The sequence below is a fragment of the Carcharhinus amblyrhynchos genome, chromosome 7 (genome assembly GCF_965287045.1).
Source record: "Carcharhinus amblyrhynchos chromosome 7, sCarAmb.v2.hapA, whole genome shotgun sequence".
Classification (NCBI taxonomy): Eukaryota; Metazoa; Chordata; class Chondrichthyes; order Carcharhiniformes; family Carcharhinidae; genus Carcharhinus; species Carcharhinus amblyrhynchos.
This window is the reverse complement of record NC_137330.1, coordinates 33,894,488-33,917,094: the sequence shown is the minus strand read 5'-3', so window position 1 is coordinate 33,917,094 and position 22,607 is coordinate 33,894,488. Positions and strand designations below refer to the sequence as shown.

The following is a 22,607-nucleotide window of genomic DNA, read 5'->3' as shown; positions in this document are numbered from 1 at the left end:
ATCCTGATTTCCTTCACTTCCTCCATCTCACCAAACCCTGTGTTTTCCAACATTTCTGGTATGTAATTTGTGTCCTCCTTTGTGAAGACAGAACCAAAGTATGTATTTAGTTGGTCAGCTATTTCTTTGTTCCCACATTATAAATTCCTTTGTTTCTGACTTAAGTCTTGGTGTCAACTGCCTGTTGTCCAGAATTCAATTCTGCTACTGCCGTTGTTGCTAACAACTTCATCATTTGTATCTATATTTCTTTCATTTCCACATGTCTTGCATCACCATCCCCTTTGTTATTTAAGCACTATGTCCTCTGCCCTACACTCACATCCTTCTCTTTTGTTCTTTTGTGACCCATCTTTTCCTTCGTTCTTTATTTTCTTAAAAGTAGTTCATTTCTAATATCTCTCCATTGTAATGAAAGATCATTGACAGGACTGTGTTCTCTCTCTATGATGTTTTGCAGCACTTTCTGTGATTTCAGACTTCAAGCTTCAGTGTATTTTGCTTTTTGTCCAAACTGAATCCTCTTGCTATGCTGACAATCACATAATCATCAAATGATAGAGCCCAAAATGAGGCTTGTACCAGCATTCCATTAAACCTTCCTTCTCCTGCATTTTTCCCATAGCCCTGTATAGGTACGTTGGCCATGCTAAATTCTCCCTCAGTGTACCCAAACTGTTTGCTGGACCAGTTTGCTGGACTTGTGGATAGTGATGAAGTTTGTCAGAGAATACAGCAGGATATAGATAGGCTGGAAAATTGGGTGGAGAAATGGCAGATGGAATTTAATCCGGGCAAATGCAAGGTGATGTATCTTGGTAGATCCAATTCAGGTGAGAGCTATAAAATAAATTGCAGTACCATCAGGAGCATAGACACACAGAGAGATCTGGGAGTACAGGTCCACAGATCCTTAAAAGTGGCAGCACAGCTGGAAAAGGTGGTGAAGAAAGCATATGGCATGTTTGCCTTCATCAGCCAGGGAATCAAGTATAAAAGTTATGTTGTATAAAACGTTGATGAGTCCATATTTGGAATACTGTGTCCAATCTGGTCGCAACGCTACCAGAAGGACGTGGAGGCTTTGGAGGGAGTACAGAAAAGGTTTACCAGGATGTTGTCTGGTATAGAGGGTATTAGCTATGAGGAGAGATTGATAAACTGGGATTGTTCTCCCTAGAAAGAAGGCGGCTGAGGGCCGACCTGATCGAAGTTTATAAAATTCTGGGGGGCAGAAACAACAATTACAAGGGAGCACAAGTTTAAGGTAAGGGGGGAAAGGTTCAGTTGAGATGTGCAGTGGATGTTTTTCACAGAGGGAGGAGGGGGCCTAGAATGCACTGCCAAGTGAGGTGGTGGAGGCAGTTACATTAGCGACATTTAAGAGTTATCTGGATAGAGACATGAACAGGTGAGGAATAGAGAGACACAAGCAGTGGGTCTAGATAGGATTATGTGATCGGAACAGGCTTGGTGGGCCGAAAGGCTTGATCCTGTGTTGTAGTGTGACAAGAATAGGAGGAGAGATGAGAGAGAGGGAAGGACAGAGCTTTCAGATGTAAAAACTATATGAATTGAAAACAAATTATCCATGAATTTAAAGTGACCTGATACAGAGACGAGAAAATTAAACCCTGGAAAGGAAAGTGAGCAATTCAACTAAACAAATCTTGAGAGGAGATCATGAGGTACTATGGGTGGCATCCCTATCTCTGAGCCAGAAGCTCTAAGTTTGTGTCACAATCCAGGATTTAATGGCCAAGGAAGGTGTGTTGCAACATGGCCAACAGGTTAAGCATTAACCAGCAAACTCCTTCCAATGTGTGAATGGCAGGCAGTAAAAATGGGACTGACTCCTGGAATCCTGCAGTGCTTGGTGTGGAGTGGTGCCTCTCAAACTAAAAGCTGCTGGTGACAGATTCATGATCTGTTCCAGGTAAAATGCACTATCGGAACAGGTGAAGGTCTGCCTTGTACACCTGTAGATGTTGGAGGAGAAAGAAGGAAAGAAACCTGATAAAGTTAATACTAGTAATGGTGACTACTGGTCATCATAAAGATATCATCTCTTCGCAAATGTCCTTTAGGGAACTCATTGCCTGATCTGGTCGATATGTGACTTCAGAATAACAGCAATTGTGGTTCACTTTCAACTGCCGTCTGACATGGCCTAGCAAGTCATTCAGTTGTATTTACAATGGTGGCTAATTACAACCTTCTCAAGAACAATTACGGATGGAAATAAATGCTCGCATTGACAGTGCTGCAGTTGTTCCATTAAAAAAGTAAATTACATTTGAAACATCCTTGGAATAAATTGTGACATGGCTGCCATGAGACTGATGAGTGAAACTAAAAAGAAACAGAGTCATAATTGGCTTTAACTGCTAGTAATTTTAGGGCTATTAGAACACAGCTGTTGGGCTGCAGTGCTAAAAGGTCATGGAAGTGGATCAAGAGTTGCTAAACAGTGGCACACAGAATGGCTCTTTGGCTAAAGCAGCCATTTATCAATTACTGGTGGAAAGAGATGCCTAGAACAAATCACAATACTGCTACTAAACAAACGGCAACAGGCAAAACACAGGGGCTAGAGATGTATTTCTGTGCTCTTCCAAGTCCTTGTGCAACAGACCAATTTTTGCCATGATGTCTGTTGTTCTCTGGGAAATGCAATGCTTTGGGATCGCCCAGGGTCAAATGTTATTGCTGCAATTAGAATTGACATGAAGGGTTTATAAACTCACTCACAGAATTAGAAGCCCTACACAAATGTTCACACTATCACCGGCAGGCACAATCATTAGAGTACTACAGCAATTCACCATTTTTAACCTGCATTAGATTCAATGCACCCTTGTGTCCGTAAGGTTTACCAGAATTCATTCTAATACTGTAACGTGATAGCTTTCATGAAGATTCAGAGTGGAAGGCTGGAGAAATGGCAAGAAACAAAACTTCACAGCACCTTATGGATGAAACTTAAATATCCATTCTTTTACTGAAATTTATGCAGTGTCAGAAAAGAACATGGTCAGAAATGAAGATGAGAATATTTTCAGTTTTATTTCCTTGTGTTTGAGAATTTTGCCCCAGTAAAATTGAATGTTAGCTCAATGAACTAAGTTCATTGTGGTTAATAACTGGACCTGCTAGCAGTAATATCTCCAACAACTGTTCCTAACACCAAGCACATTATTTTTAGGGCAGCAGTTAACAATGCAAGAGATCTATGTATGCAATGGTAAAAGGTTACTTACAGGTTCAAGATTTTGACAAGTAGACATTTTATTTAATAGGTACTTTTGATTGGATCTGCAATGGAAAATTCAGAGAAATATAGTGAGATGACATTCTTTATACCTTATATTTAGCGGCATTTTACTCACAAACATTTTCCAGAGAAACACAATTGAGAGGGTGATGGCATAATGGTTATGTTACTGGATTGGTAATCCAGAGATATGGATGAATGAATTAGAGTGCACAAGTTCAAATGCAACAATGACAGCTAAGAATTTAAGTTAATTAAATACATTTTGAATAAAAAGACAGTATCAATAATGGTGATTAAAAGATAAGCAAAATGGAGCTAAAAGCCTATCTTGTTCCCTAATGCCCTTTCAGAAAGAAAATTAGCTGACCTTGCTTGGTATATATGTAATTCGCACTAAGTTGATCTTTCTCTACATCACATTCTGCACTCTCCTTTCCTTCTCTATGAACAGTATGCTTTGTCTTTACAGTGCACAACAAACAATACATTTCATTGTGAAATAATACGTCACAATAATAAATCAAATCAACATAATTCCAGACCCACTGCAATATAATTGATTCTTAACTATCTTTGTTTTTCATCGAACTGTTACATAAACGTTGGATGGGCATTTGCACACCCCTTCTATGTGTTTTGTGGCAGCTCGCCATTATCTGGCAGCAGGATCTTCTCTTCCCATTTCTGTCAATGGGGTTTCCAGTTGTTTGTGTCCTCTGCCACGAGGTAACCAGTGGTATGGGTGGATTATCATTATTCAGTTGTCAAAGGCTGCTCTGCAAAGAATCAAGCTGTCTCTACCATAGTACCTACACCACTGCTACTGCCCCAAGAAATGAGGGTGGGCCTGGGTAAGGTATTATGTCAAGAGTCGGTGCAGAGTCGATTGGTCAAATAGCCTCCTTCTGCACTGCAGTGATTCTATCTTTGCACAGTCAACTACTCAAGGAAGCATTTATTCTTGTTTAACATGTCTGGATCAGTTATGTACCTGCAGTAATTGGCCAAAGCAAGAATCCTATGGAATAACTAACGCTCATTTTTACAGGCATATTATCTGAATGAACGCAACTTTAGCATTGAGAGCCAATTTGCCGATGTCAAATTATAAATTTAATGGACTGGGGCACAATTCATGTTTTGGAATACATATCTTCCAGAAGCTGCATTGAAGATGGGTAAGAGCTAGTGACTATAGTTGGCACATTGGTTACAAAATCTAAATCAAGTGGGGGTGGGGGGAGGCCAAATAAAAGAAATGGATTAAAAAATATGCAAGCCACAATTCTCCAGTCTTGCACATCCCTCACTGCTGCCAGTGAGAACACAGAATTTGGCGCTCAGCCAAATCTCTGTTTACAGCAACAGACCGCAGGCAAAATGGAGAATTCTGGCTGTAGTCTCCCTGATAACTAAAGGTCAGGTAAATATACAGCTTATAATTAAGATATATTAATTCGAATGATGACAACTCCTTTCCCTTTTCCCACCAACATTTTGGTGGCTCGCGTTAAGTAAATAATTCACAACATCATTTTTTTTGTCCTCTGCTTCTATTCTGTACATGATGCAGAGATACCAGCATTAGATTGGGGTGGGCACGGTAAGAATTCTCACAACACCAGGTTAAAATCCAACAGGTTTACTTGGAATCACGAGCTTTAAGAGCGCTGCTCCTTCAGGTCCTCACTCCGAAAGCTTGTAATACCAAATTAATCTGTTGGACTTTAACCTGGTGTTGTGAGACTTCTTACTTTATTCTATACAATATAGGAGAAACAAGGTTACTTATTACAATTTGTTACAGATTGGAGTTCCATTGCCAAATTATAAAGCAGAGAGAGAAAGACAGATAATTGAAAAACACTGCCTTCTTAATCTAACCACAAGAACATTTATATTGTACAGGCATGTTCATTGACTTGAACACTAAATACAGATATGAATCTTCAGACTGTGATGGAACATTACCATTGATCCCGCCCAGCAATGCATTGTGCCCAGAGGAAAAATCCCCACGGATTCCAAATGAAAATATAGATCGAACTTCCTTTCTACGAATGTAGACAGGCTTTTGGGACTAAGTAAATGGACTAGGCTGTTGTTTAATTGAAGAACTCATTTTTGTTTCACCGAGGAATAAAGGTTATCAAAACGTATGTAGTACAGGTGCAAAAATTGCTTTCTCTAATGTGCTTTCCACTAAGATATTGAAGGGTCTTGTCTTGTCAAGAAAATGATAAGATCATTTTGCACACTATCTCCAAAGAGGAAATCAGTGAACATTTGTGTTTAGCGGGCATCTTTGCAGAATTGTTGCACATTCTTCTTACAGCATTTTGTTTTGTTTGGGGTTAGCCCACACCCACAATCACCCCTCCACGCCTACTTCCTCTCAACTAGTTTGTCAAATGCAGAACCCTGATACAATGCAGGCTCCCTGGACCAGGCTAGATGGTTATTAAAATACTATAGTGATATTATTATTTGTGAATCCATATTAATATGGACATGAAAAGTGTGAATCCACAAGGACAATGCCATTTTTCGATTTGCTTTCCCATCCTTTTCCTTTCACTGTGCCCATGCTTCTATTTCTCCTGTCTTGTCACCGCTTTGTTTATACTCAGTTATGTGACTGCTGACCTTTATCTACTCATTCTCCATTTTTGCCATCATTGCTTGCACGTTCTCTGAACTGCCTGTCGTGGCCCCTAGTCAAATGCATTTACAGTCAGCATTGAATAGAATTTACTATAGCTAATTGAATGGGAAGGCCTAATTACGACAGACAAAATGAAAAATGAGTGAATCACTCAGTCTCTATTGCTGTAAAGTAAAATAGTTGATGCCAGCATTCAAGTCCACAGCAAGGGAATATTTAGTTTCCATGTTGATTGATTGTTTATCAACTTAACACAAACTCTGATGGTGGCAGGGTGGTATTATCTATAATTACACACTTTAAAAAATGCTGAGCTCTAAAAATAATTACTGAAAAATACTAAAAAATGAACGGCAGGACCCTGGAAGCACCAAGGATCAGACAGACCTTGGTGTGCACGTACACCAATCCCTTAAGGTAGCAGGACAAGAGGGTAATGTGGTTAAGAAGGCATACGGTATTCTTGCCTTTATTAACCAAGCACGGAATTTAAGAGCAGGGAGGTTATGCTGGAGTTGTATAAAACATTGATTAAGCCACAGCAAGAGTACTGTGCATTCTGCATTCCACATTAGAGGAGGGAAGTGTTAGCATTGGAAAGGGTGCAGAGGAGATTTACCAGGACATTGCCTGGGCTGGATACCTTTAGTTATGAAGAGGGATTGGATAGATAGGTGTTGCTTCCCTTGGAACAGAGGTGAGGGGGGGCATGATTGAGATGTATAAAATTATGAGGGGAATGGATAGACAGAAAAAAGCTTTTCCCAGCAAAAGGTGGTGGTGGCAGGGAGAGGGAGGGAGGGAGGAGGGGGAGGGAGAGAGAGAGAGAGAGAGAAAGAGAGGGAGAGAGAGAATCAATGGCTGGGAGCATAGTTAGGGTTGTATGGTGGCACAGTGGTTAATTCCTGCTTCACAGCGCCAGGGACAGAATCTGTACACCTTGCATAATGCCACAGGAAACAGGTGTGGATCTGTCCGTTACCACGGTGATAGTGGGCCAAGAGCTGGGCTCTGGTGACCCAGATTGGCCTTCCTTCTCGGGTTCGCCTCTCAGTGTAAGTGTGGTATCTTCTACAGTCACAACATGGGCTTTTGTCATGACTGTTAGTGCTTTTGTTAGACTGATCAGCAAAAAGCAAGACTTGGTATCAGAGGGGAGAGAGGAAACAAGTGTCAACCTGGATCATCTGAAAGACAGAACTTCCCTCAACTGCAAGTTCAGTACCTGACAAATAGAAAATGGTTGCTGTGCACGGGTTCCTGGTGGTCATTTTTAGCTGTAGGTTTTGGTGGTCATCACCAGAGAATGATGGGTGATGAAAGTTACAGAGAAAGCTCCCAAACCAACAGCTCACTGCTGGCGGTGATGGCGAGTTGGGAGGGAACAGCCCCAGTCTCAATCTTTTTCTATGCCAGCATGCAGCCGGGAACTTGCACAACATATCGCTGATTTCCTGCCAAAGAGTCAAGGCGTAAATGATCATTCGGATATTTTCCGTGGTGTTTAAGATCATAGCTGATGACGCCTGTGCGGCGGCCTGAGACCGAGGCCGCAGTGCGTGACAATGAGACCCATGGAGCCACCTGCCCCATCGTTGAACGGCGCATTGGCCTGCTGAAGTTGCGGTTCCGCTGCTTGGACTGCTCTGGGGGAGCCCTCCAGTATGATCCTGTGCGAGCTTTATGCATCAGCATTGTTTGCTGCTCTCTGCACAACATCACCGAGCAGCGGGGAGACCAGCCGCAGCAGGAGGAGAAGGAGCAGGAGGAGGAGGAGCGAGAGGTCGAGAAGGGCACTCCACCACATGGAGAGCTGGAGGAAAGACAGCGGGTGGCAATGGCAGGTGTTTGGCAGGGAAGGGCAGTGAGAGACGCTTTGATTGCAGCCCGCTTCACCTAGCTGGTGCTGAGCTGTCAGGGGGCGGCAACCAACCCACACCCACCGCACCCCATGAGCAAGTGCAGCCACTATTCGACCTCCAAACCAACCTGGGCTCTCAAATCCCCACATCACTCTTCCCCTGCTACTGTCATCCCACCACCCTTTCCCCCAGGAGCATCCAACATTATTAATGTGCCTTGGGCTGGCAATGGTTGTGAGTCTCGGTTGAAGGCTGGAGGATGACGACGACTCTCTATTGTGCACACTGGGATCTTGCCTCTGGTGCAATTCAAGTCAGACTCCTACCTGTACTCCGAATGCACACTGCCATCCTGGTCCAGCTAGCTGTTAGCACTGGGGATACATGTATTTTGACCAAGAGATGTGGGGGATTAATGGTGGGGATGCTTGCAACAAGGGCATGGTGGAGTTGGGGAAGGTAGCACAGGCACTCTGAAACATGGGCTGAGTAGGCAAGGCTCAACAGACAGCACCTCTGTGTTTGGGAATCAGTAACGCTGAGCTGGGAAATCAGAGACATAGTCATAGCATGATGTGCAATTAACAGTTTATCGTGCTGTTAACATAAATGATTACCAAACCCTGATTAATGCTGACCTTCACCCGTGCCCCCTCTGATGAAATACAACTTTCTAACTTTGTGCTGTCTACTGCTTCTTCTAGGTGCGACCCCAGGATGCACATCAGAAGTAGAGGACGCCCCGTTGCCTGTGATACCCTTGGTGGGTATCCCCTGGGTGGTTTGCAGACAGCACTGTTTTGGTGCCTCCCTGTTCATCTCGCTGGCCCTGAGATGCCCTGGTGTGAGGAAGGGGAGAATCGAAGGACTCTGGACATCCGAGGTCTGGGATCTCCTCGGTGGAAGGCTGTGACATGGCCTCAAACCCTTCCTCCTCCCTTGGGATGCCTGGGGCACTCCATGGGATGCCAGGGCAGCTGGACTGAGCTCCAGAAGCTCTGGCATCACTTGGCTCTGCCAGTCCTGGAGGCCCAGATGTGTCTACCCATGGTGTGTGATCCCTCAGCCCTGGCCCTCTGAGACTGGGCCAAGCTTGGGAGCCCCTCCGATAAAGCATTTTGTGAGCAAGGCAGGCTCTGCAGGCCGTCAGCAGTAGCCTTCTGAGCCGGGGCTAAGTTGTCAAGGCTCACAGCCAAGGCCTGCTGCGTCTCTGGACTGCCAGTGAGAGACGCAGCATGACTAGCAGTGTCTCCCACGTGCCCCTGACACACGTAGCCATCGAAAGCTGTACCTCCTGGATGCCAGAAACACACTCGCCTGTGGTCCATAGTGTCTCCAGGGTGGTCTGGAGCCTATCACCCATGAGAACAGATCCCTGAGCCAGATTTTCCACTGCAGTCGCCATCCTTGCTGAGTTGGCCTGGGTCTCATGGTGTCGGCACCACCTCCTCCAACGGCACTCTGTTTGACTCCCCTAACAGCTTTGCAGTTGCAACATGGTTGCTGACAGCCCTTCCACAACTCCCCAGGTTTCCTAATCCATTTCCACCAGCCTTGCGAGGAGCAAATCCAGAGGTCCAGCAGCTGGCTTGGGGACAGCTGAATCCTGGCCTCCAGCAGACCTCCGAGTGCTTGAGCCTTCGGAAGTGGCTGCCTCCATCCGATGTGCATCTGCAGCTGTGATGTGCTCACCAGATCATGACCCAGAAGCATCAACACCAAAGGTACCCACCACTATGATTGTCTCTGTGTTGGTGCGTTGTGTACATGCCAGTGACACTTTAGTGGTGCTCGCTCAGGCATGAGGCGAAGGGGTTCGTTTTTGTTCCTGGGGGAAGGGTAACTTGTTGCATGCTCTTCAGGTGCCTAAGCACTGTGTTCTGGCCAGCAGAGTCAGAAAAATAAGTACAACCTTCTGCGAGCAGCAAGGGTGTGAGCATTCCTCTTGGAATCACGCTCACACTTGGCATGGATCTCAAACACTGCTTAGACACCTGAAGAGCAGTGTTTGAGATCCATGCCAAGCGTGAGAGTGACTCCAAGAGGAATGCTCACTCACCCTTGCTGCTCGCAGAAGGTTGTACATATTTTTCTGACTCTGCTGGCCAGAACACGGTGTCAGGGTCCTGATGTTCACCACGATGCACCCCTTGCGTTATGGCCCTGCCCAGGAAACAGACTATGATGCTTCTTTCCACAGCATCTAGCGGGTGCTCCTGGTCTGCCTCCGAAAATCTGGGAGCCGGTTTCCGTGCAGCCATCTTTGTGGTGTGACTGTCTGTACATCCATTCCTGCAGCTTATATACAGCTCTGGCTTATTAGGAGAGTGCAGGTGCAGTGAGTGTGGCTAGTCAAGAGCCAGTTGGAAACTGTGAAAGTTTTTGAAGACTGCATTCATTTGAGTGTCATTCATCCCTCAGGATACTGATTGGATGTCATTCAATACATGGCTGTGTCCAGCGGGGTGCAATACTTAGAGCTCCCATTCAAGACAGGGAATGATCACAAGCTGGGATTGTGCATGTCAGCACAATGCTAGTTCTCTGCAGGGCAGCAGTGAGGACAGTATGTTCAAGGGATGGAGGGATTGTGTTCCCGCTTTACCTGGATCCATGGGGGCATGAAGTGAGCTGGCAGCCATGTCAGTGTGTGAGGTGAGATGGGAGGGTTGCGATGACGCCAGCGATGTGTGTGTGTGTGGTTGGGGAGGGGGCTGCGGGGGGGCAGCTTGTGGGAGCCAGTGATGAGGCCAGCGATGTGTGTGGGGTTTGGATGACAGTGATCTGGATGCTGGGATGTCTTTTCCACGATCTCCCAGCGATGTGCGCACGTGCGTCTTCCCACTCATCCCACCAATTTCAGGCTCTTTGGCCCCATCCCGAGTGTTTAATGATTTTCACGACTGAAGCTCTGTGGAGATTTGGGTGAGAAGCTGAACTGAGAAAACAGTCGGGAGTTAGAACAGTTTTCTGGCCAATTCAGCACTTTTGGGAGAATCACAGCCTAAGTCTCTAATTCACAGTGGTAACCCGCTCGCTGAGACTCCTGGCTTCCTGGGGAAAAGTCCACCTGCAAACATTTCTGCTCATACTTAATCAGAGGACGGTAGCAATGTCCCCACCCTGCAGCCTCCCTCTTATCAAATGGGCCCCAGCCTAAGCTCTGGAAGCACAGTTACCAATGATGGAGCTATTTGAATTGGAGTTGCTCAGGTAGCCATAATTGATGAGCACAGATATCTGGAAGAGAGCTGTTGGAGATTATAGAGCTGGGTAGAGGCAGCACATGGAGGGATTTGAAAACAATGTTGAGAACCGTAAAATTGAGACATTGCTGAGCTGGAAAGCTCTGTATGTCAGTGAGCTCAGGGTAATGAGTGAACAATTTATCACACAGGCAGCAGAGCCTTTTTTTGTTCATGGGATGTGGGCATCGCTGACTGAGTCAGCGTTTATTGCCCATCCCTAATTGCCCTGAACTAACTGGCTTGCTAGGCCAGTCCAGAGGGCACTTAACAGTCAAGCCATCACTATGGATCTGGAGTCACAGGTAGGCCAGACCAGATAAGGATTGCAGATTTCCTTCCCTAAAGGGCATTAGTGAATCATACGGGATTTTACGACAGTTGACAATGGTTTTGTGGTCATTCTTAGACTTTTCATTGCAAATTTATGTTGAATTCTGGTTGAAATTTGGAAGGGTGATAGGGGTAATCTTTGCTGCTGAGATGGAAAATAGAAATAGATCATCTCAATAATGGCACAGTTATGTGGTCAGTGACTCACCTCAGGATCAAATAAGACACCCAAACTGCAAACAGTCTCATGTGTTGGCCGGGAGATGGCTAAAGTCAGTAGCTAAGGAAAGACGTTTGTAGTGAGGACTAAAGACAACAGCTTAAGTTTCCCCAAGTTTCTGATTATCTGGTACTGGATACATTGCGAGTTCTAAAACAGAATCTTTGCACTTTGCCATTATGACATAGGAACATGCACCTTGCCATTGTGACATCAGAAAGACGCATGAAGCTGTTTATTGCCATGGTAATCGCGGGCCATGAGCTGGGCTCTGGTGAACTAGATTGGGCCTCCTTCTTGGGTTTGCATCTCACTATAAGTGCGGTATCACCTACAGCCACATTACAGGTTTTTGTTGTGACTGTTAGTGCTTTTCCTAGACTGATCAGCAAAAAGCAAAACTTGGTATCAGAGGGGAGACGAGGAAACAAATGGCAACCTGCACCATCTGAAAGGCAGAACTTCCCTCAATTGCAAGCTCAGTACCTGATAAATAGATGATGTTTGCTGTGCACGGGTTCCTGGTGGTCATTCTTAGCTGTTGTGGGTTTTGGTGGTCATCACCAGAGAATGGTGGGTGATGAAAGTTACAGAGAAAGCTCCCAAACCAACAGCTCGCTGCTGGCAGTGACAGCGAAATGTGAGGGAACAGCCCCAGTCTCAACCTTTTTCAGTGCCAGTGTGCAGCCGGGAACTTGCACAACATATCCCTGATTTCCTGCCAAAGTGCTCGGATAATGGTGTAAATGCGCATCAGAGTATTTTCTGTAGTGTTCTCTGCATAGCTGCAGTGATACAAGACAGCCAATCCTATTATTGTGGTTATTTTCCAGAGCAATGGGTCGGGATTTTGTAACTGAAGGTTTTGCTCCATTTTTGAGCATATTTGACACGGGGGACCAATGAAAATCAGTCATGCTTTCAAACCAAAGGAAGCAATCTCTCCGCACATCATCATATGTATCTTTCTACATCTATTTTCACTCCAAGACAAAATTCATTGTAAACATATATTAAGTACTAAAGAATTGACTTTCGTTGACCTTTTAATGAAATACCAGTAACAAAATAAAGTAGATATATAAAGACGTAATTTTGGGAGGCAAGTTGGCACAGTGGTTAGCACTGCTGCTTCACAGCGCCAGGGACATGGGTTCAATTCCCGTCTTGGGTCACTGTTTGTGTGGAGTCTGCACATTCTCCTCATGTCTGCATGGGTTTCCTCCGGGTGCTCTGGTTTCCTCCCACAATCCAAAGATGTGCAGGTTAGGTTGATTGGCCATGCTAAAATTGCCCCTTACTGTCCTGAGATGTGTAGGTTAGAGGGATTAATGGATGAATATGTATGGATACGGGGGTACGGTCTGGGTGGGATTGTGGTTGGTGCAGACTCGATAGGCCAAATGGTTCTATGATTTCTATGATAACTATACATTCCTGGTAACTACATATTAAGATTGAGTTGGAGCTGATCACTGGTTTGAGGTGATCAATAATTGGTTTGAAAACTACCTGTACGTTCAAAAGAAAACAATTCCACCACCTCATTCTGCAGGTCAAGAGATTCTATAATCTATTGTTGTTCAAATTAACTTGATGGATTACTCAAAATCAAGAACAATTATACTTTCAGGCTCTTCCTGTTTGTTTCCCCAATTACAGTCCTCCTCATTCTCTTGACCTTCTGCCTTTGACACGCTTTCTTGACTACACCATCCTCCTCCAGCACCACTCGTTGTGGTCTAGGAAAATCTCTCTGTCCTAATCTACTACTAATATACTTGTAGCCAGAGAATCTCCTACAATAGTTTCTCTTCTCGTCCACCCTGAGCTGTTACCTCTGGAGTCCCCCACGGATCTTTGCTCGGCTGACTATTTTTCATCTAAGTCCTGAAGAGCTTTCCCCATTTCCCTTCTTGAGAACCTCGGAGTAACAGCGTAAGCCATCACTATGATATATTTCTGAGAAACAATGTTCGAACAACACAACCTTCCCTATTATAGTAGTTTTTTTCAATCACAAATGAGATTAGGTGGGGGCGGGAATCGGGGTGGGATGAGGCTGTGGAGGTGAGGGTGATGGCAGTATTGTGCTTTATTCCATTTTTGCTTAAATTTCACTCAAAAAGCTCTGTCAAATCTGGCAATGAAAAGAATCACCCTTCTCATCAGAATACAATATTAATGAACAAGTTTTCATGCCAAAACAAACTAACTCTAGTGTAAACGTTTAAAACATTGATCAATTAACACTTTAATTTTGCTGATCATTAATGAAATATAATTAATAGATCTACAAGAAGTTAATTTTAACTGTAAATACTGTGTACCTCCTGAATCCGAGATAAAGGTGGAGCCTTCACTGCTGTGTCAGCAACTGATCTGAATCAAGGTAACTGCATTGAAAAGAAAACAATTCCATCATCACATTCTATAGGTCAAATGATTCTACATTCTATTATTGTTCAGATTAGCTTGATAGATTGTATAAATCAGAGTGAGCTCAAGCATGAAGAGAAAACAACTTAATATTGTCACACTCTGTAGAATGGCCAGCACGGTGGCACAGTGGTTAGCATTGCTGCCTCACAGCTCCAGGGATCAGGATTCAATTCTGGTCTCAAGTCAGCGTGTGTGTGGAGTTTGCACATTCTCCAAGTGTCTGTGTGGGTTTCCTCCTGATGCTTCGGTTTCCTCCCTGAGTGCAAAGAAATGTGGATTTGGTTGATTGGACATGCTGAATTGCTGCTTAGTGTCAGGGGGTTTAGCAGGGTAAATATGTGGGCTGACAGGGATAGGATCTGAGGGGGATTGTCGTTGCAGGCTTGATGGGTCAAACGGCCTCTTTGTTCAGCGAAGGGATTCTATGACTATCATTCTTCTATTAATGATGTGATATCCCTTTTCCTTTTCTCAGTAGTTCCACAGCCTTCAACACCATCAGGCTCACTATTCTGCTCCAATACTTTCCTTCCACCATCATCTCCCCTGTAGTCCAACAGAATCTCTCTGCCCTGGCCCAGATCAATTTCCTATGTAGCTAAAGAATATCCTGTGCTGATGTTTGTCTCATCCTGCTCTGTTGTCTAAACATTGCCCCAGAAACTGGCTTGCCCTTCCCCTATTTCTAATTCACATCCTGCTGGCCTTTCCCATTTCTCAATTGTAGAACCTTCGAGAAACAGTGGAACTTGTCGCTGTGGTGCCAGCAGCAGGATCGCAAAACCAACCTCTTTTATACCGTTCATTTTCAATAGAAATTGGAAGATGGAGATCTTATTTCATTTCTGCAAAGGTTTCCCTTCGGAAAGTGTTGACCAAAACAGGTCACAATTTCAAACCTCAAAGCAAACACTTTCCCCTTGCATCATAACATAGAACTTCCCACACAGATCATTGCCTCAAGACAAACTTTATTGTAGATATTCACAATATGTTAATTCAGGAGGAATTGAATCTTGCTGATCTATTAATGAGATACAGTGGGAGGAATTTAATAAGGGCAGCTCAGGCTTCATTTCTGCCACCAAAATTGGCGGCACATAGCTGCTGTGAGGAAATTAAGTTCACGATTCTCCCATTGTGACCCACAACTTTTCTGGTGGGTCAGGCCTTGAGATGCACGTGTCAGCCATTTTGCAGGTTCCCTGACAGTTTTTACAACCCGCGCGCATCTCCCAGCCGGAGAAAAATGGTCCTGCTGGGAACCTGCAGGCCACTGTTTAGCATGAGTTTACAGGAGCCAGATTTCCAGGGTGGCTTCTCGAATGAGACGGTTTATTCAAGATTGCAAGCAGGGGAGTAGCACTCAAAACTTTTCTCAAGGTACTTTTCAAAGTACATGAGTTTGTGAGCCACATTTATATGTTTACAGAAGTTGCATACTCATTCTCCCAACTCCTTACATAACCAGTTCTCCTTTGCTCCAAGCACGACACAGGCTGACCCTTTACATGACTTTCTGTTCTTGAGACTACATTTCTCCCACATTGTTCTTTATTTTGGTACCTTTTCCTGATTATGAGATAGACTTGTCACATCTGACTACTGGTCTGTCTCCTAACGCAATTATGTCTCCCCTTTAACCATTAAAGTTTTTTATGTTCCCGAACAAATCCCCCCCTTGGTCCTTGGCTAAGCCCAAGGTAGGCCAACACCTACACCCGGCTGACAAAGACATCACCATAAGCCATAACAGGAACAACAGGGGGCGGGGAGCAGAATCGGGCACAAGAACATTTAAAGCAATTGAAAAGGATGAGAATGAGGGCAAGCACCAAGACAATGGCAATAAAATCTTGGAGGATTTGGTCCACAATGAGCCCAGCCACCTGTGGCTCACCCTAGAGGGTGAAAGGGGGATCCTGATGGTGTTTCTTAGCTTCCTCCTTAATGTAATCTGCCAAGTTAGCAATTGACTCCGAACTGTCAGTTATGTAAATGCAGCCCTCAGAACCAATTAACGCTCATGTGCCCCCTTTTTTGGCCAAAAGGTAATCCAAGGCCATACAGTTCTGCAGGACAAGTGTCATGATGGCCGCAAGTTTGTCATTGATATCTGATAAACCGTTTGCTGTTTCCTTAGCCACCTTCTCCAGGATAGAGGTTGATCATTTCGCCAGTTGGGATGCCTGCACCATATGAGGGGAAAGCGATGGCTTCCCCTCATCTCTGAAACGGAGTATTTGAGCCTAATTGGTCTGCAGGGGAGCACATGCGAATGGTAGACCTAGGGGCTCACGAAACCCAGGTAACAGGATCCCTGCCAGCCTTGGGCAGAGAAAAGTAGTCTTTATGGCCACAGATAAAGTACGTGTCATTATAGGCCCTTAAACCATACCATATGGGTGGCTTGGAGACGTCGTATCAATCAAAGGGTGGTGTGACAGAGGTTAACAAAAGACCCAAGGACAGGGCCGTTTACTGTGTGAAAGATCGGATGTCCTATTCCAACGGCTCCATCCCACTATCCTCGACTGGGGACCAGGGAGCTATTGAGAAAATAAATACTGCCATTTGGAGTGGAAGTTAGGTGGATAGCTGGTGGAAAGTGAGAGACATTGTAAAGAAGTTGGAACCAGGATATGAAGGCGGGCAAAAAATATCCTGTTGACTCCCACCTTTTGATGTGGAGTTGCCGGCGTTGGACTGGAGTAGGCACAGTAAGTAGTCTCACAACACCAGGTTAAAGTCCAACACGTTTATTTGGTAGCACGAGCTTTAGGAACATTGCCCCTTCATCAGGTGATGAATGCTCACCTGATGAAGGAGCAATGCTCTGAAAGCTCGTGCCACCAAATAGACCTGTTGGACTTTAACCTGGTGTTGTGAGACTACTTACTGTGCCCACCTTTGTGGCTTATCAGTAAAGGCAATTAAGCATGTCTGAAAATAATGGGTAGGAATTTTACCTACATATTTTATTTATTCATTTCTATGGGATGTGAGCGTCACTGGCTGTACTCAGCGTTTATTGCCCATCCCTAGCTAGCCTCCATTTCAGAGGGCATTTGAGAGACAACTACATTCTGTGGTTGTGGAGTCACATGCAGGCCAGACCAGGGAAGGCTGGAAGATTTCCTTTCCTAAAGGACATTTGTGATCCGGATGGCTTTTACAACAATGATTTCATGGTCATCGTTAGACTTTTAATTCCAGACGTCTTACTGAATTCACCATTTGAGGTGGTGGGACTTGAACTTGGATCCTTCAGAGTATTACCCTGGGTCTCTGGGTGCTATTCTAGTGACAATACCCCTGCACCACTGCCTCCCCTACCAGTGTACTGTCTGTTTGGTTAAAAGGGCTACAGGCCTTAATGGGGAGCATCCTCAGACTGAGTTGGAACAGGAGAACAGTCCCAACAACTAGAAACATTAGAATGCTGAGCATAAACACAAAGGCATATACAGAGACATACAACTCACATCTACTTGGAGTTTTAACACAAAAAGGTTTTGAACCCATAACAATCCATTCCATGTGACATTCTCCCGTGGAACAGACCAACAAAAAACATTTAATAAGCAATAGTATTGACAATAGCACTGAGGGTATCAGGAGCAATGTGGTTGGTCATTGCACTTGCGACGTGGAGGATGAAGTCCCTCATGAGATGGTGTAGAATTAAGTGTTGGGAGCCCATGTTCTGTGAAAAGAAATGTATCGGGTGCACCACCGGACTATGAGTAAGTTAAGAAAATAATACTGCAAAGAGAGAGAAAATAGATCAGTTAGAATATGGTTTTAACTGCGTCAAATCTCTCCATTTCCCTTCACCATTTTCATCAATTAAAACACATGCATCCTGAACGGTTATTACTGTGTAGGGTCTGTCCCAAATCGGGGTCAGTCCATGGCCTTTGGTCTGTCGACTGACCATAACCTTTGTTCCAGGTTTTGGCATTGTTCCTTTGACCTCTGCCTGTTCTAGTTCCAAATCCCTAACTTTTTGCTGGGCAGCAATTTGTCCCTTAAGGTCGTGCAGTGTTTGCTAACTTCCCTGATGTAGTCCCAGATTACCCCTTTGACACAGCTCAGGTCTGTACTTCCTGTAATAACTCCTTCTGGCAGCTGCATAACTCTGCCCGTCATCAGCTCAAATGGGGGGAATCTAATCTCTTCACTATTGGTGGCCCTCATTCTCGTGAGGATGACATGGAATCATAGAATCCCTACAGTACAGAAGGAGGCCATTTAGCCCATTAAGTCTGCTCTGACCACAATCCCGCCCAGACCTTATTCCTGTAACCCCACATACTTACCCTGCTAATCTCTGACAGTAGGGTCAATTTGCCATGGCCTACTAACCTACCCTGCACATTTTTGGACTGTGGGAGGAAACCGGAGCACCTGGAGGAAGTCCACGCAGACACGGGTAGAATGTGAAAACTCCACAGAGTGACATGAGGCCAGAATTGAACCCAGGTCCCTGGCACTGTGAAGCTGCAGTGCTAACCACCGTGCTGCCCATGAAGGAGAGATGTTGCACCCCTTTCCATCCTTGCTTGAGAATGGCCCTAGTAGGGGCTGTCTAGAGGCTTTGCTTGCATCTTTCAACAAAGTTGAGCTCTGTGAGTGATAATGGATGCAGAACTTTTGTTTAATACTGAGGAGCCTATGGGTGTCCTTAAGGACCTTCTCAATAAAGTGCATTCCTTTATCGCTCTCCAGGTGGCTCAGGACACCTCACCTTGGGATTATTTCTTCTGCTGGAATCTTGGCTCCTGTGGTAGTGGAACAGTTTCTGGTGGATAGACTCCTATCCGGTGAACGACCTGGCATATCAAGACCAAACAAAACTGCTTCCCTCCGGCATTCCACTGGGGAACGATAAAGTCTATCTGGACCTTTTGTGTCTGGCTCAGTGTTTCATTTTTATCTTATAGACCTCCCCTGGATTGGTCTGGGCACCTGGGATGCAATCCTGGCAAAATGTAGCCATGTGGCATCCCATTCCCTTTTAATACCAGACCCTTGTCCCTTCCAGTATGGCTATTTCCATGACACACCTCATAGAGAATCCTGAGGATGTGCAGTGGAGCCATAATTTTGTCATTCTTTTTCCACATTCCATCTTTTCCTCTTATAGCTCCCTGCTTCTCCCATTCCTGTCTTTCAGCATTCTCTACACTTTCTTGCACTTGCCTAAGATCCCATTCAGTAATCTATTCCTCCTTTTGTTGGTGGGTGCTGCCCGTAACTCAGGCTCCTCACTTTCAAGGAGAGCTTTGGCAGCTGCATTCACCCATGTCTTTCCTGTTGTTCGGGGATTACAATTTTCCTATGAGCTTTAATCTTAATGAGTGCTGCTTCCTCAGGGCTCTTGGCAGCTTCCACCAGCTTCTTGATGAGATTCCCATGCTATATGTTTTCTCTGAAAGAGTTAACGTATCCTTGCTTTGCCCTCACCTGCTGTAATCGTGTCTTACCCCAAAGACATAATGACTGTCTAGATAGATGTTGACTCGTTAGTTCTTAGATAGGAAGAGTGCTTCCTTGAAGACCTTCAATTCAATCAATTGGGCTGACTGACTGTTGTCCAATCTATCTCCCTTGGTGAGGGTGCCTTCCTGGTTAACCACGGCCCATGCTGTCCTATGGACTCTATCAAAGCACCTTCTGGAACCATTCGCATAGAGGGTTACATTTGGGCTTTCTATGGGCTCCTCTTTCATACCACCCTCCCCCTCTTTCTCCATCAGATGTTCGCACTCGTGCACATCATCTTCCATGGGAATGAGGCTGGCCAGTTTCAGGTTGGAATCTCACAACCCCTGGGCAGACTTGACAGCTGGTAATAGGGCTGCCTCCCACTTAATCAGCCTGGCAGCAGTAACACCCTTCAGCCTTCCTGCCTCCAGAAGCTCAACAATACAATGGGGTGAGTGAAGGATAGTCTGTCCCATTTGGGTTATAGCCCAAGCAGCACAGTTAACTGCCTTTCACTAAGGTCTGAACTATCCGTTTCAGCACTTCCAGCGCTTTCCTTTTAATAGGATATTGCCCGTGTGGGGGATGTATGTCCCCCAAGATTTCAACTGGGGTGACAGACATGTTGGTACAGTCCTCTTTGTGTGGACCATACGTTACAGTGCAAGAGGGCCAATTTCTCTCACTTATTCCCAGTGTCCCACTTTCTGAGTGTTGTCATAGCCGCTCCAATGCCTCATCCTTTCCTATATGTATCTGTGTTCTGTGTTCCACCGGATGTCCCCTGTGGTAATATTAATAATTGCCTCTAATTGTTCCAAAATATCAATGTCTAATATATTATCCTCATGTGTTTTACAAACCCAAAGCTGTACAATTACTTTATTTCCCCCCCCACCCACCCAATCCCTTGTGCAACAGGTTGGCAAAATATTTTCGAGCTTCCCCATCTCCCTATAATCTACAAGTTTTGGGGGTCAGGAGTCAGTCCATAGAAGTGATAGATATGGATGCCCAAGTTTCAACTAAAAACTGACACTGCCAGCCCCTTAACAGTGCTGCCACAAATATTCCTGAGGGCCACTACCCATCATTGTTCAAGAAGTTTCTTGAGCTCGGAGGTTATGATCTGAACTATACTCTCTCCGTCTGTGTTGGTGTTTTGTTGGACTTGGGGCCGCTAGCAGGGGCTTTAATGGTGTTGTTCTTCTGCTGTTTGGGTCCCTGACCTTCCTTTCCTCCGCCCTTCACCCAGGAATAATTTCTGACGTATTCCAATTTTCTACAATTACCACAATGGGTCTTTGGGTTTGGTGCCACAGTCTGGTTACATTCCCGAACCAGGTGTAACCTTCCTGCCACAGTTATAACATATAACTGTTGCTACATCAGCAGCATCTTCTACAGCAGTTATGGGTTCTTAGTTCCCTGCTGCTGTTTCTCCTGAAATTCTGCTGACATAGCCCCATTCATACTTTGTCGAAAGTCCCTGCTATCGAGATACCAAGAGCTATAATCCTCTGAAGATGTCCCCCCAAATGCATCTGTTTGACGAATGCATCATCATCCTTAGAGGGATCAGAAATTCTCCCATGCACCCAGTATGTGTTCCACTTCCCCTTTGCATAATCATGAGCCTTTTCTCCCAGCTTCTGCTTGATCAGCGTAACTCAAACCCAGTTGGTCTGGGGTCTTCCTATGGCCTTCTCCCATGACTGCCTATGGTTCCATAATTTCTGGTCATTAGTCTGACCCCTCCTCATTCTCCACTGCCTATCTTGATGCATGGGAGGAAGTTGGTCAAAGACCCCTTAGATGCCTTTGCCTTAACTAAGAGAACAAAATTGTCCAGGGTCAGGCAATAGATTTCCTTAAGTTGTTGCATCTTATTCCCAAACTCAGTGCTCACACTTTTAAGTTCAAGTCTGGGCAGGGAGTCCAACAAAGTCTGTTTGCTGGAGTCTAATAAGGATTGTTCCTCCTAACAAACAGAGGTATTGCTTTGTGGGTCTGTTTTTGCAACAATTTTAACCAGTAACATTTTCTGCGGCGTTGGGTTGTTATCATAAGGTGGGGGCTGGCTATCTCCTCCGTGCCGCCTATAATTCTCCCTCTCCATAGTTATATTCTTCCCCAGGTAGATTGCTATCATCTCCTTTCTTGTGGGGACAAATCACCCTTGTGGTTTATTCAAATTTTGTGGTGTTTATGCTGCTATTCTTTGATCTGTATCATATTTCTGTTTTCATAAGATGGCGGTGACAATCACTGCCTTTTCATACTTTCATTTCAGAAATATAAGAACATTTGCTCCTGTGGCATATCTGGATTAAATCTCTTCATTGTCACCTTTTTAATCAAATCTTTGTTGTTATCCACTATTGTCTGTACTATACGTCCTTCCTTTCCCCATTTTGGTTGTCCTTCCTGTGTTTTCCTTATTGCCTTGTTTCTTAGACCTATGTACTTTATGGCCTTATTCAATGGGAATTTATAACTTCTAGGCGCAAATCACCATCAAACGCAATTTATTTCTACCTATTTGCGTGGCTGCCTTGGCCCTGCTCGTAATTTAAACTTCCGGTTTGGATTGCCGACCCATTCCTAAACCCAAGTTTTGCACGGATTAGTCTCCCTTTGTGTGGCTCTCTCAGCCTCACTTGCCATCTAAAAAGTGCTGGAGTTTTTAAACTTCCAGTTCGGATCACCAAGCCATCCAAAATCACCTCTGTTTTATTCAAATTTTTGTGCTGTTCATGTACTGTTGCTAATCTCCGATCTTTATAATATTTGTTTTCATAAGGTACTGGCAACAATCACTGCCTTTTTATACTTTCATTTTTCCTCTCCCACCCACCACAAGAACATGGTGGATGTAATTTGCGTGTTGCAGTTGTTTGAGTATCGTCCCTTCACCGGTCCAGACTCCTTCACCTATAGTTCTTTGGTACCATCACTTATGGAGTCCACTGCCTGAATTCTCCCACCAAACTAATGGGATGGTAAATAAAGATACTCACCTATCCTTAGACCTCGGTCGGTGTTGACTCCCAGGATGGCACCCTGCTCTTAG

At 44.8% G+C, this 22,607-nt stretch overlaps 1 protein-coding gene across 1 annotated transcript in view; it reads right to left on the bottom strand.

The window, feature by feature from the left end:
• Window positions 1-7,041, bottom strand: part of LOC145345361 (uncharacterized) — a 60,055-nt gene extending 53,014 nt beyond the window's left edge. Inside the window, exons 1-2 of the mRNA XM_080193178.1 lie at window positions 6,857-7,041; window positions 3,261-3,315 (exon numbers count right to left, since the gene is read on the bottom strand). Of these exons, the coding sequence (XP_080049304.1) occupies window positions 3,261-3,315; window positions 6,857-7,041 (240 nt within the window). The remainder of the gene's footprint in view (window positions 1-3,260; window positions 3,316-6,856) is intronic.
• Between the last annotated feature and the right edge of the window lie 15,566 nt (window positions 7,042-22,607).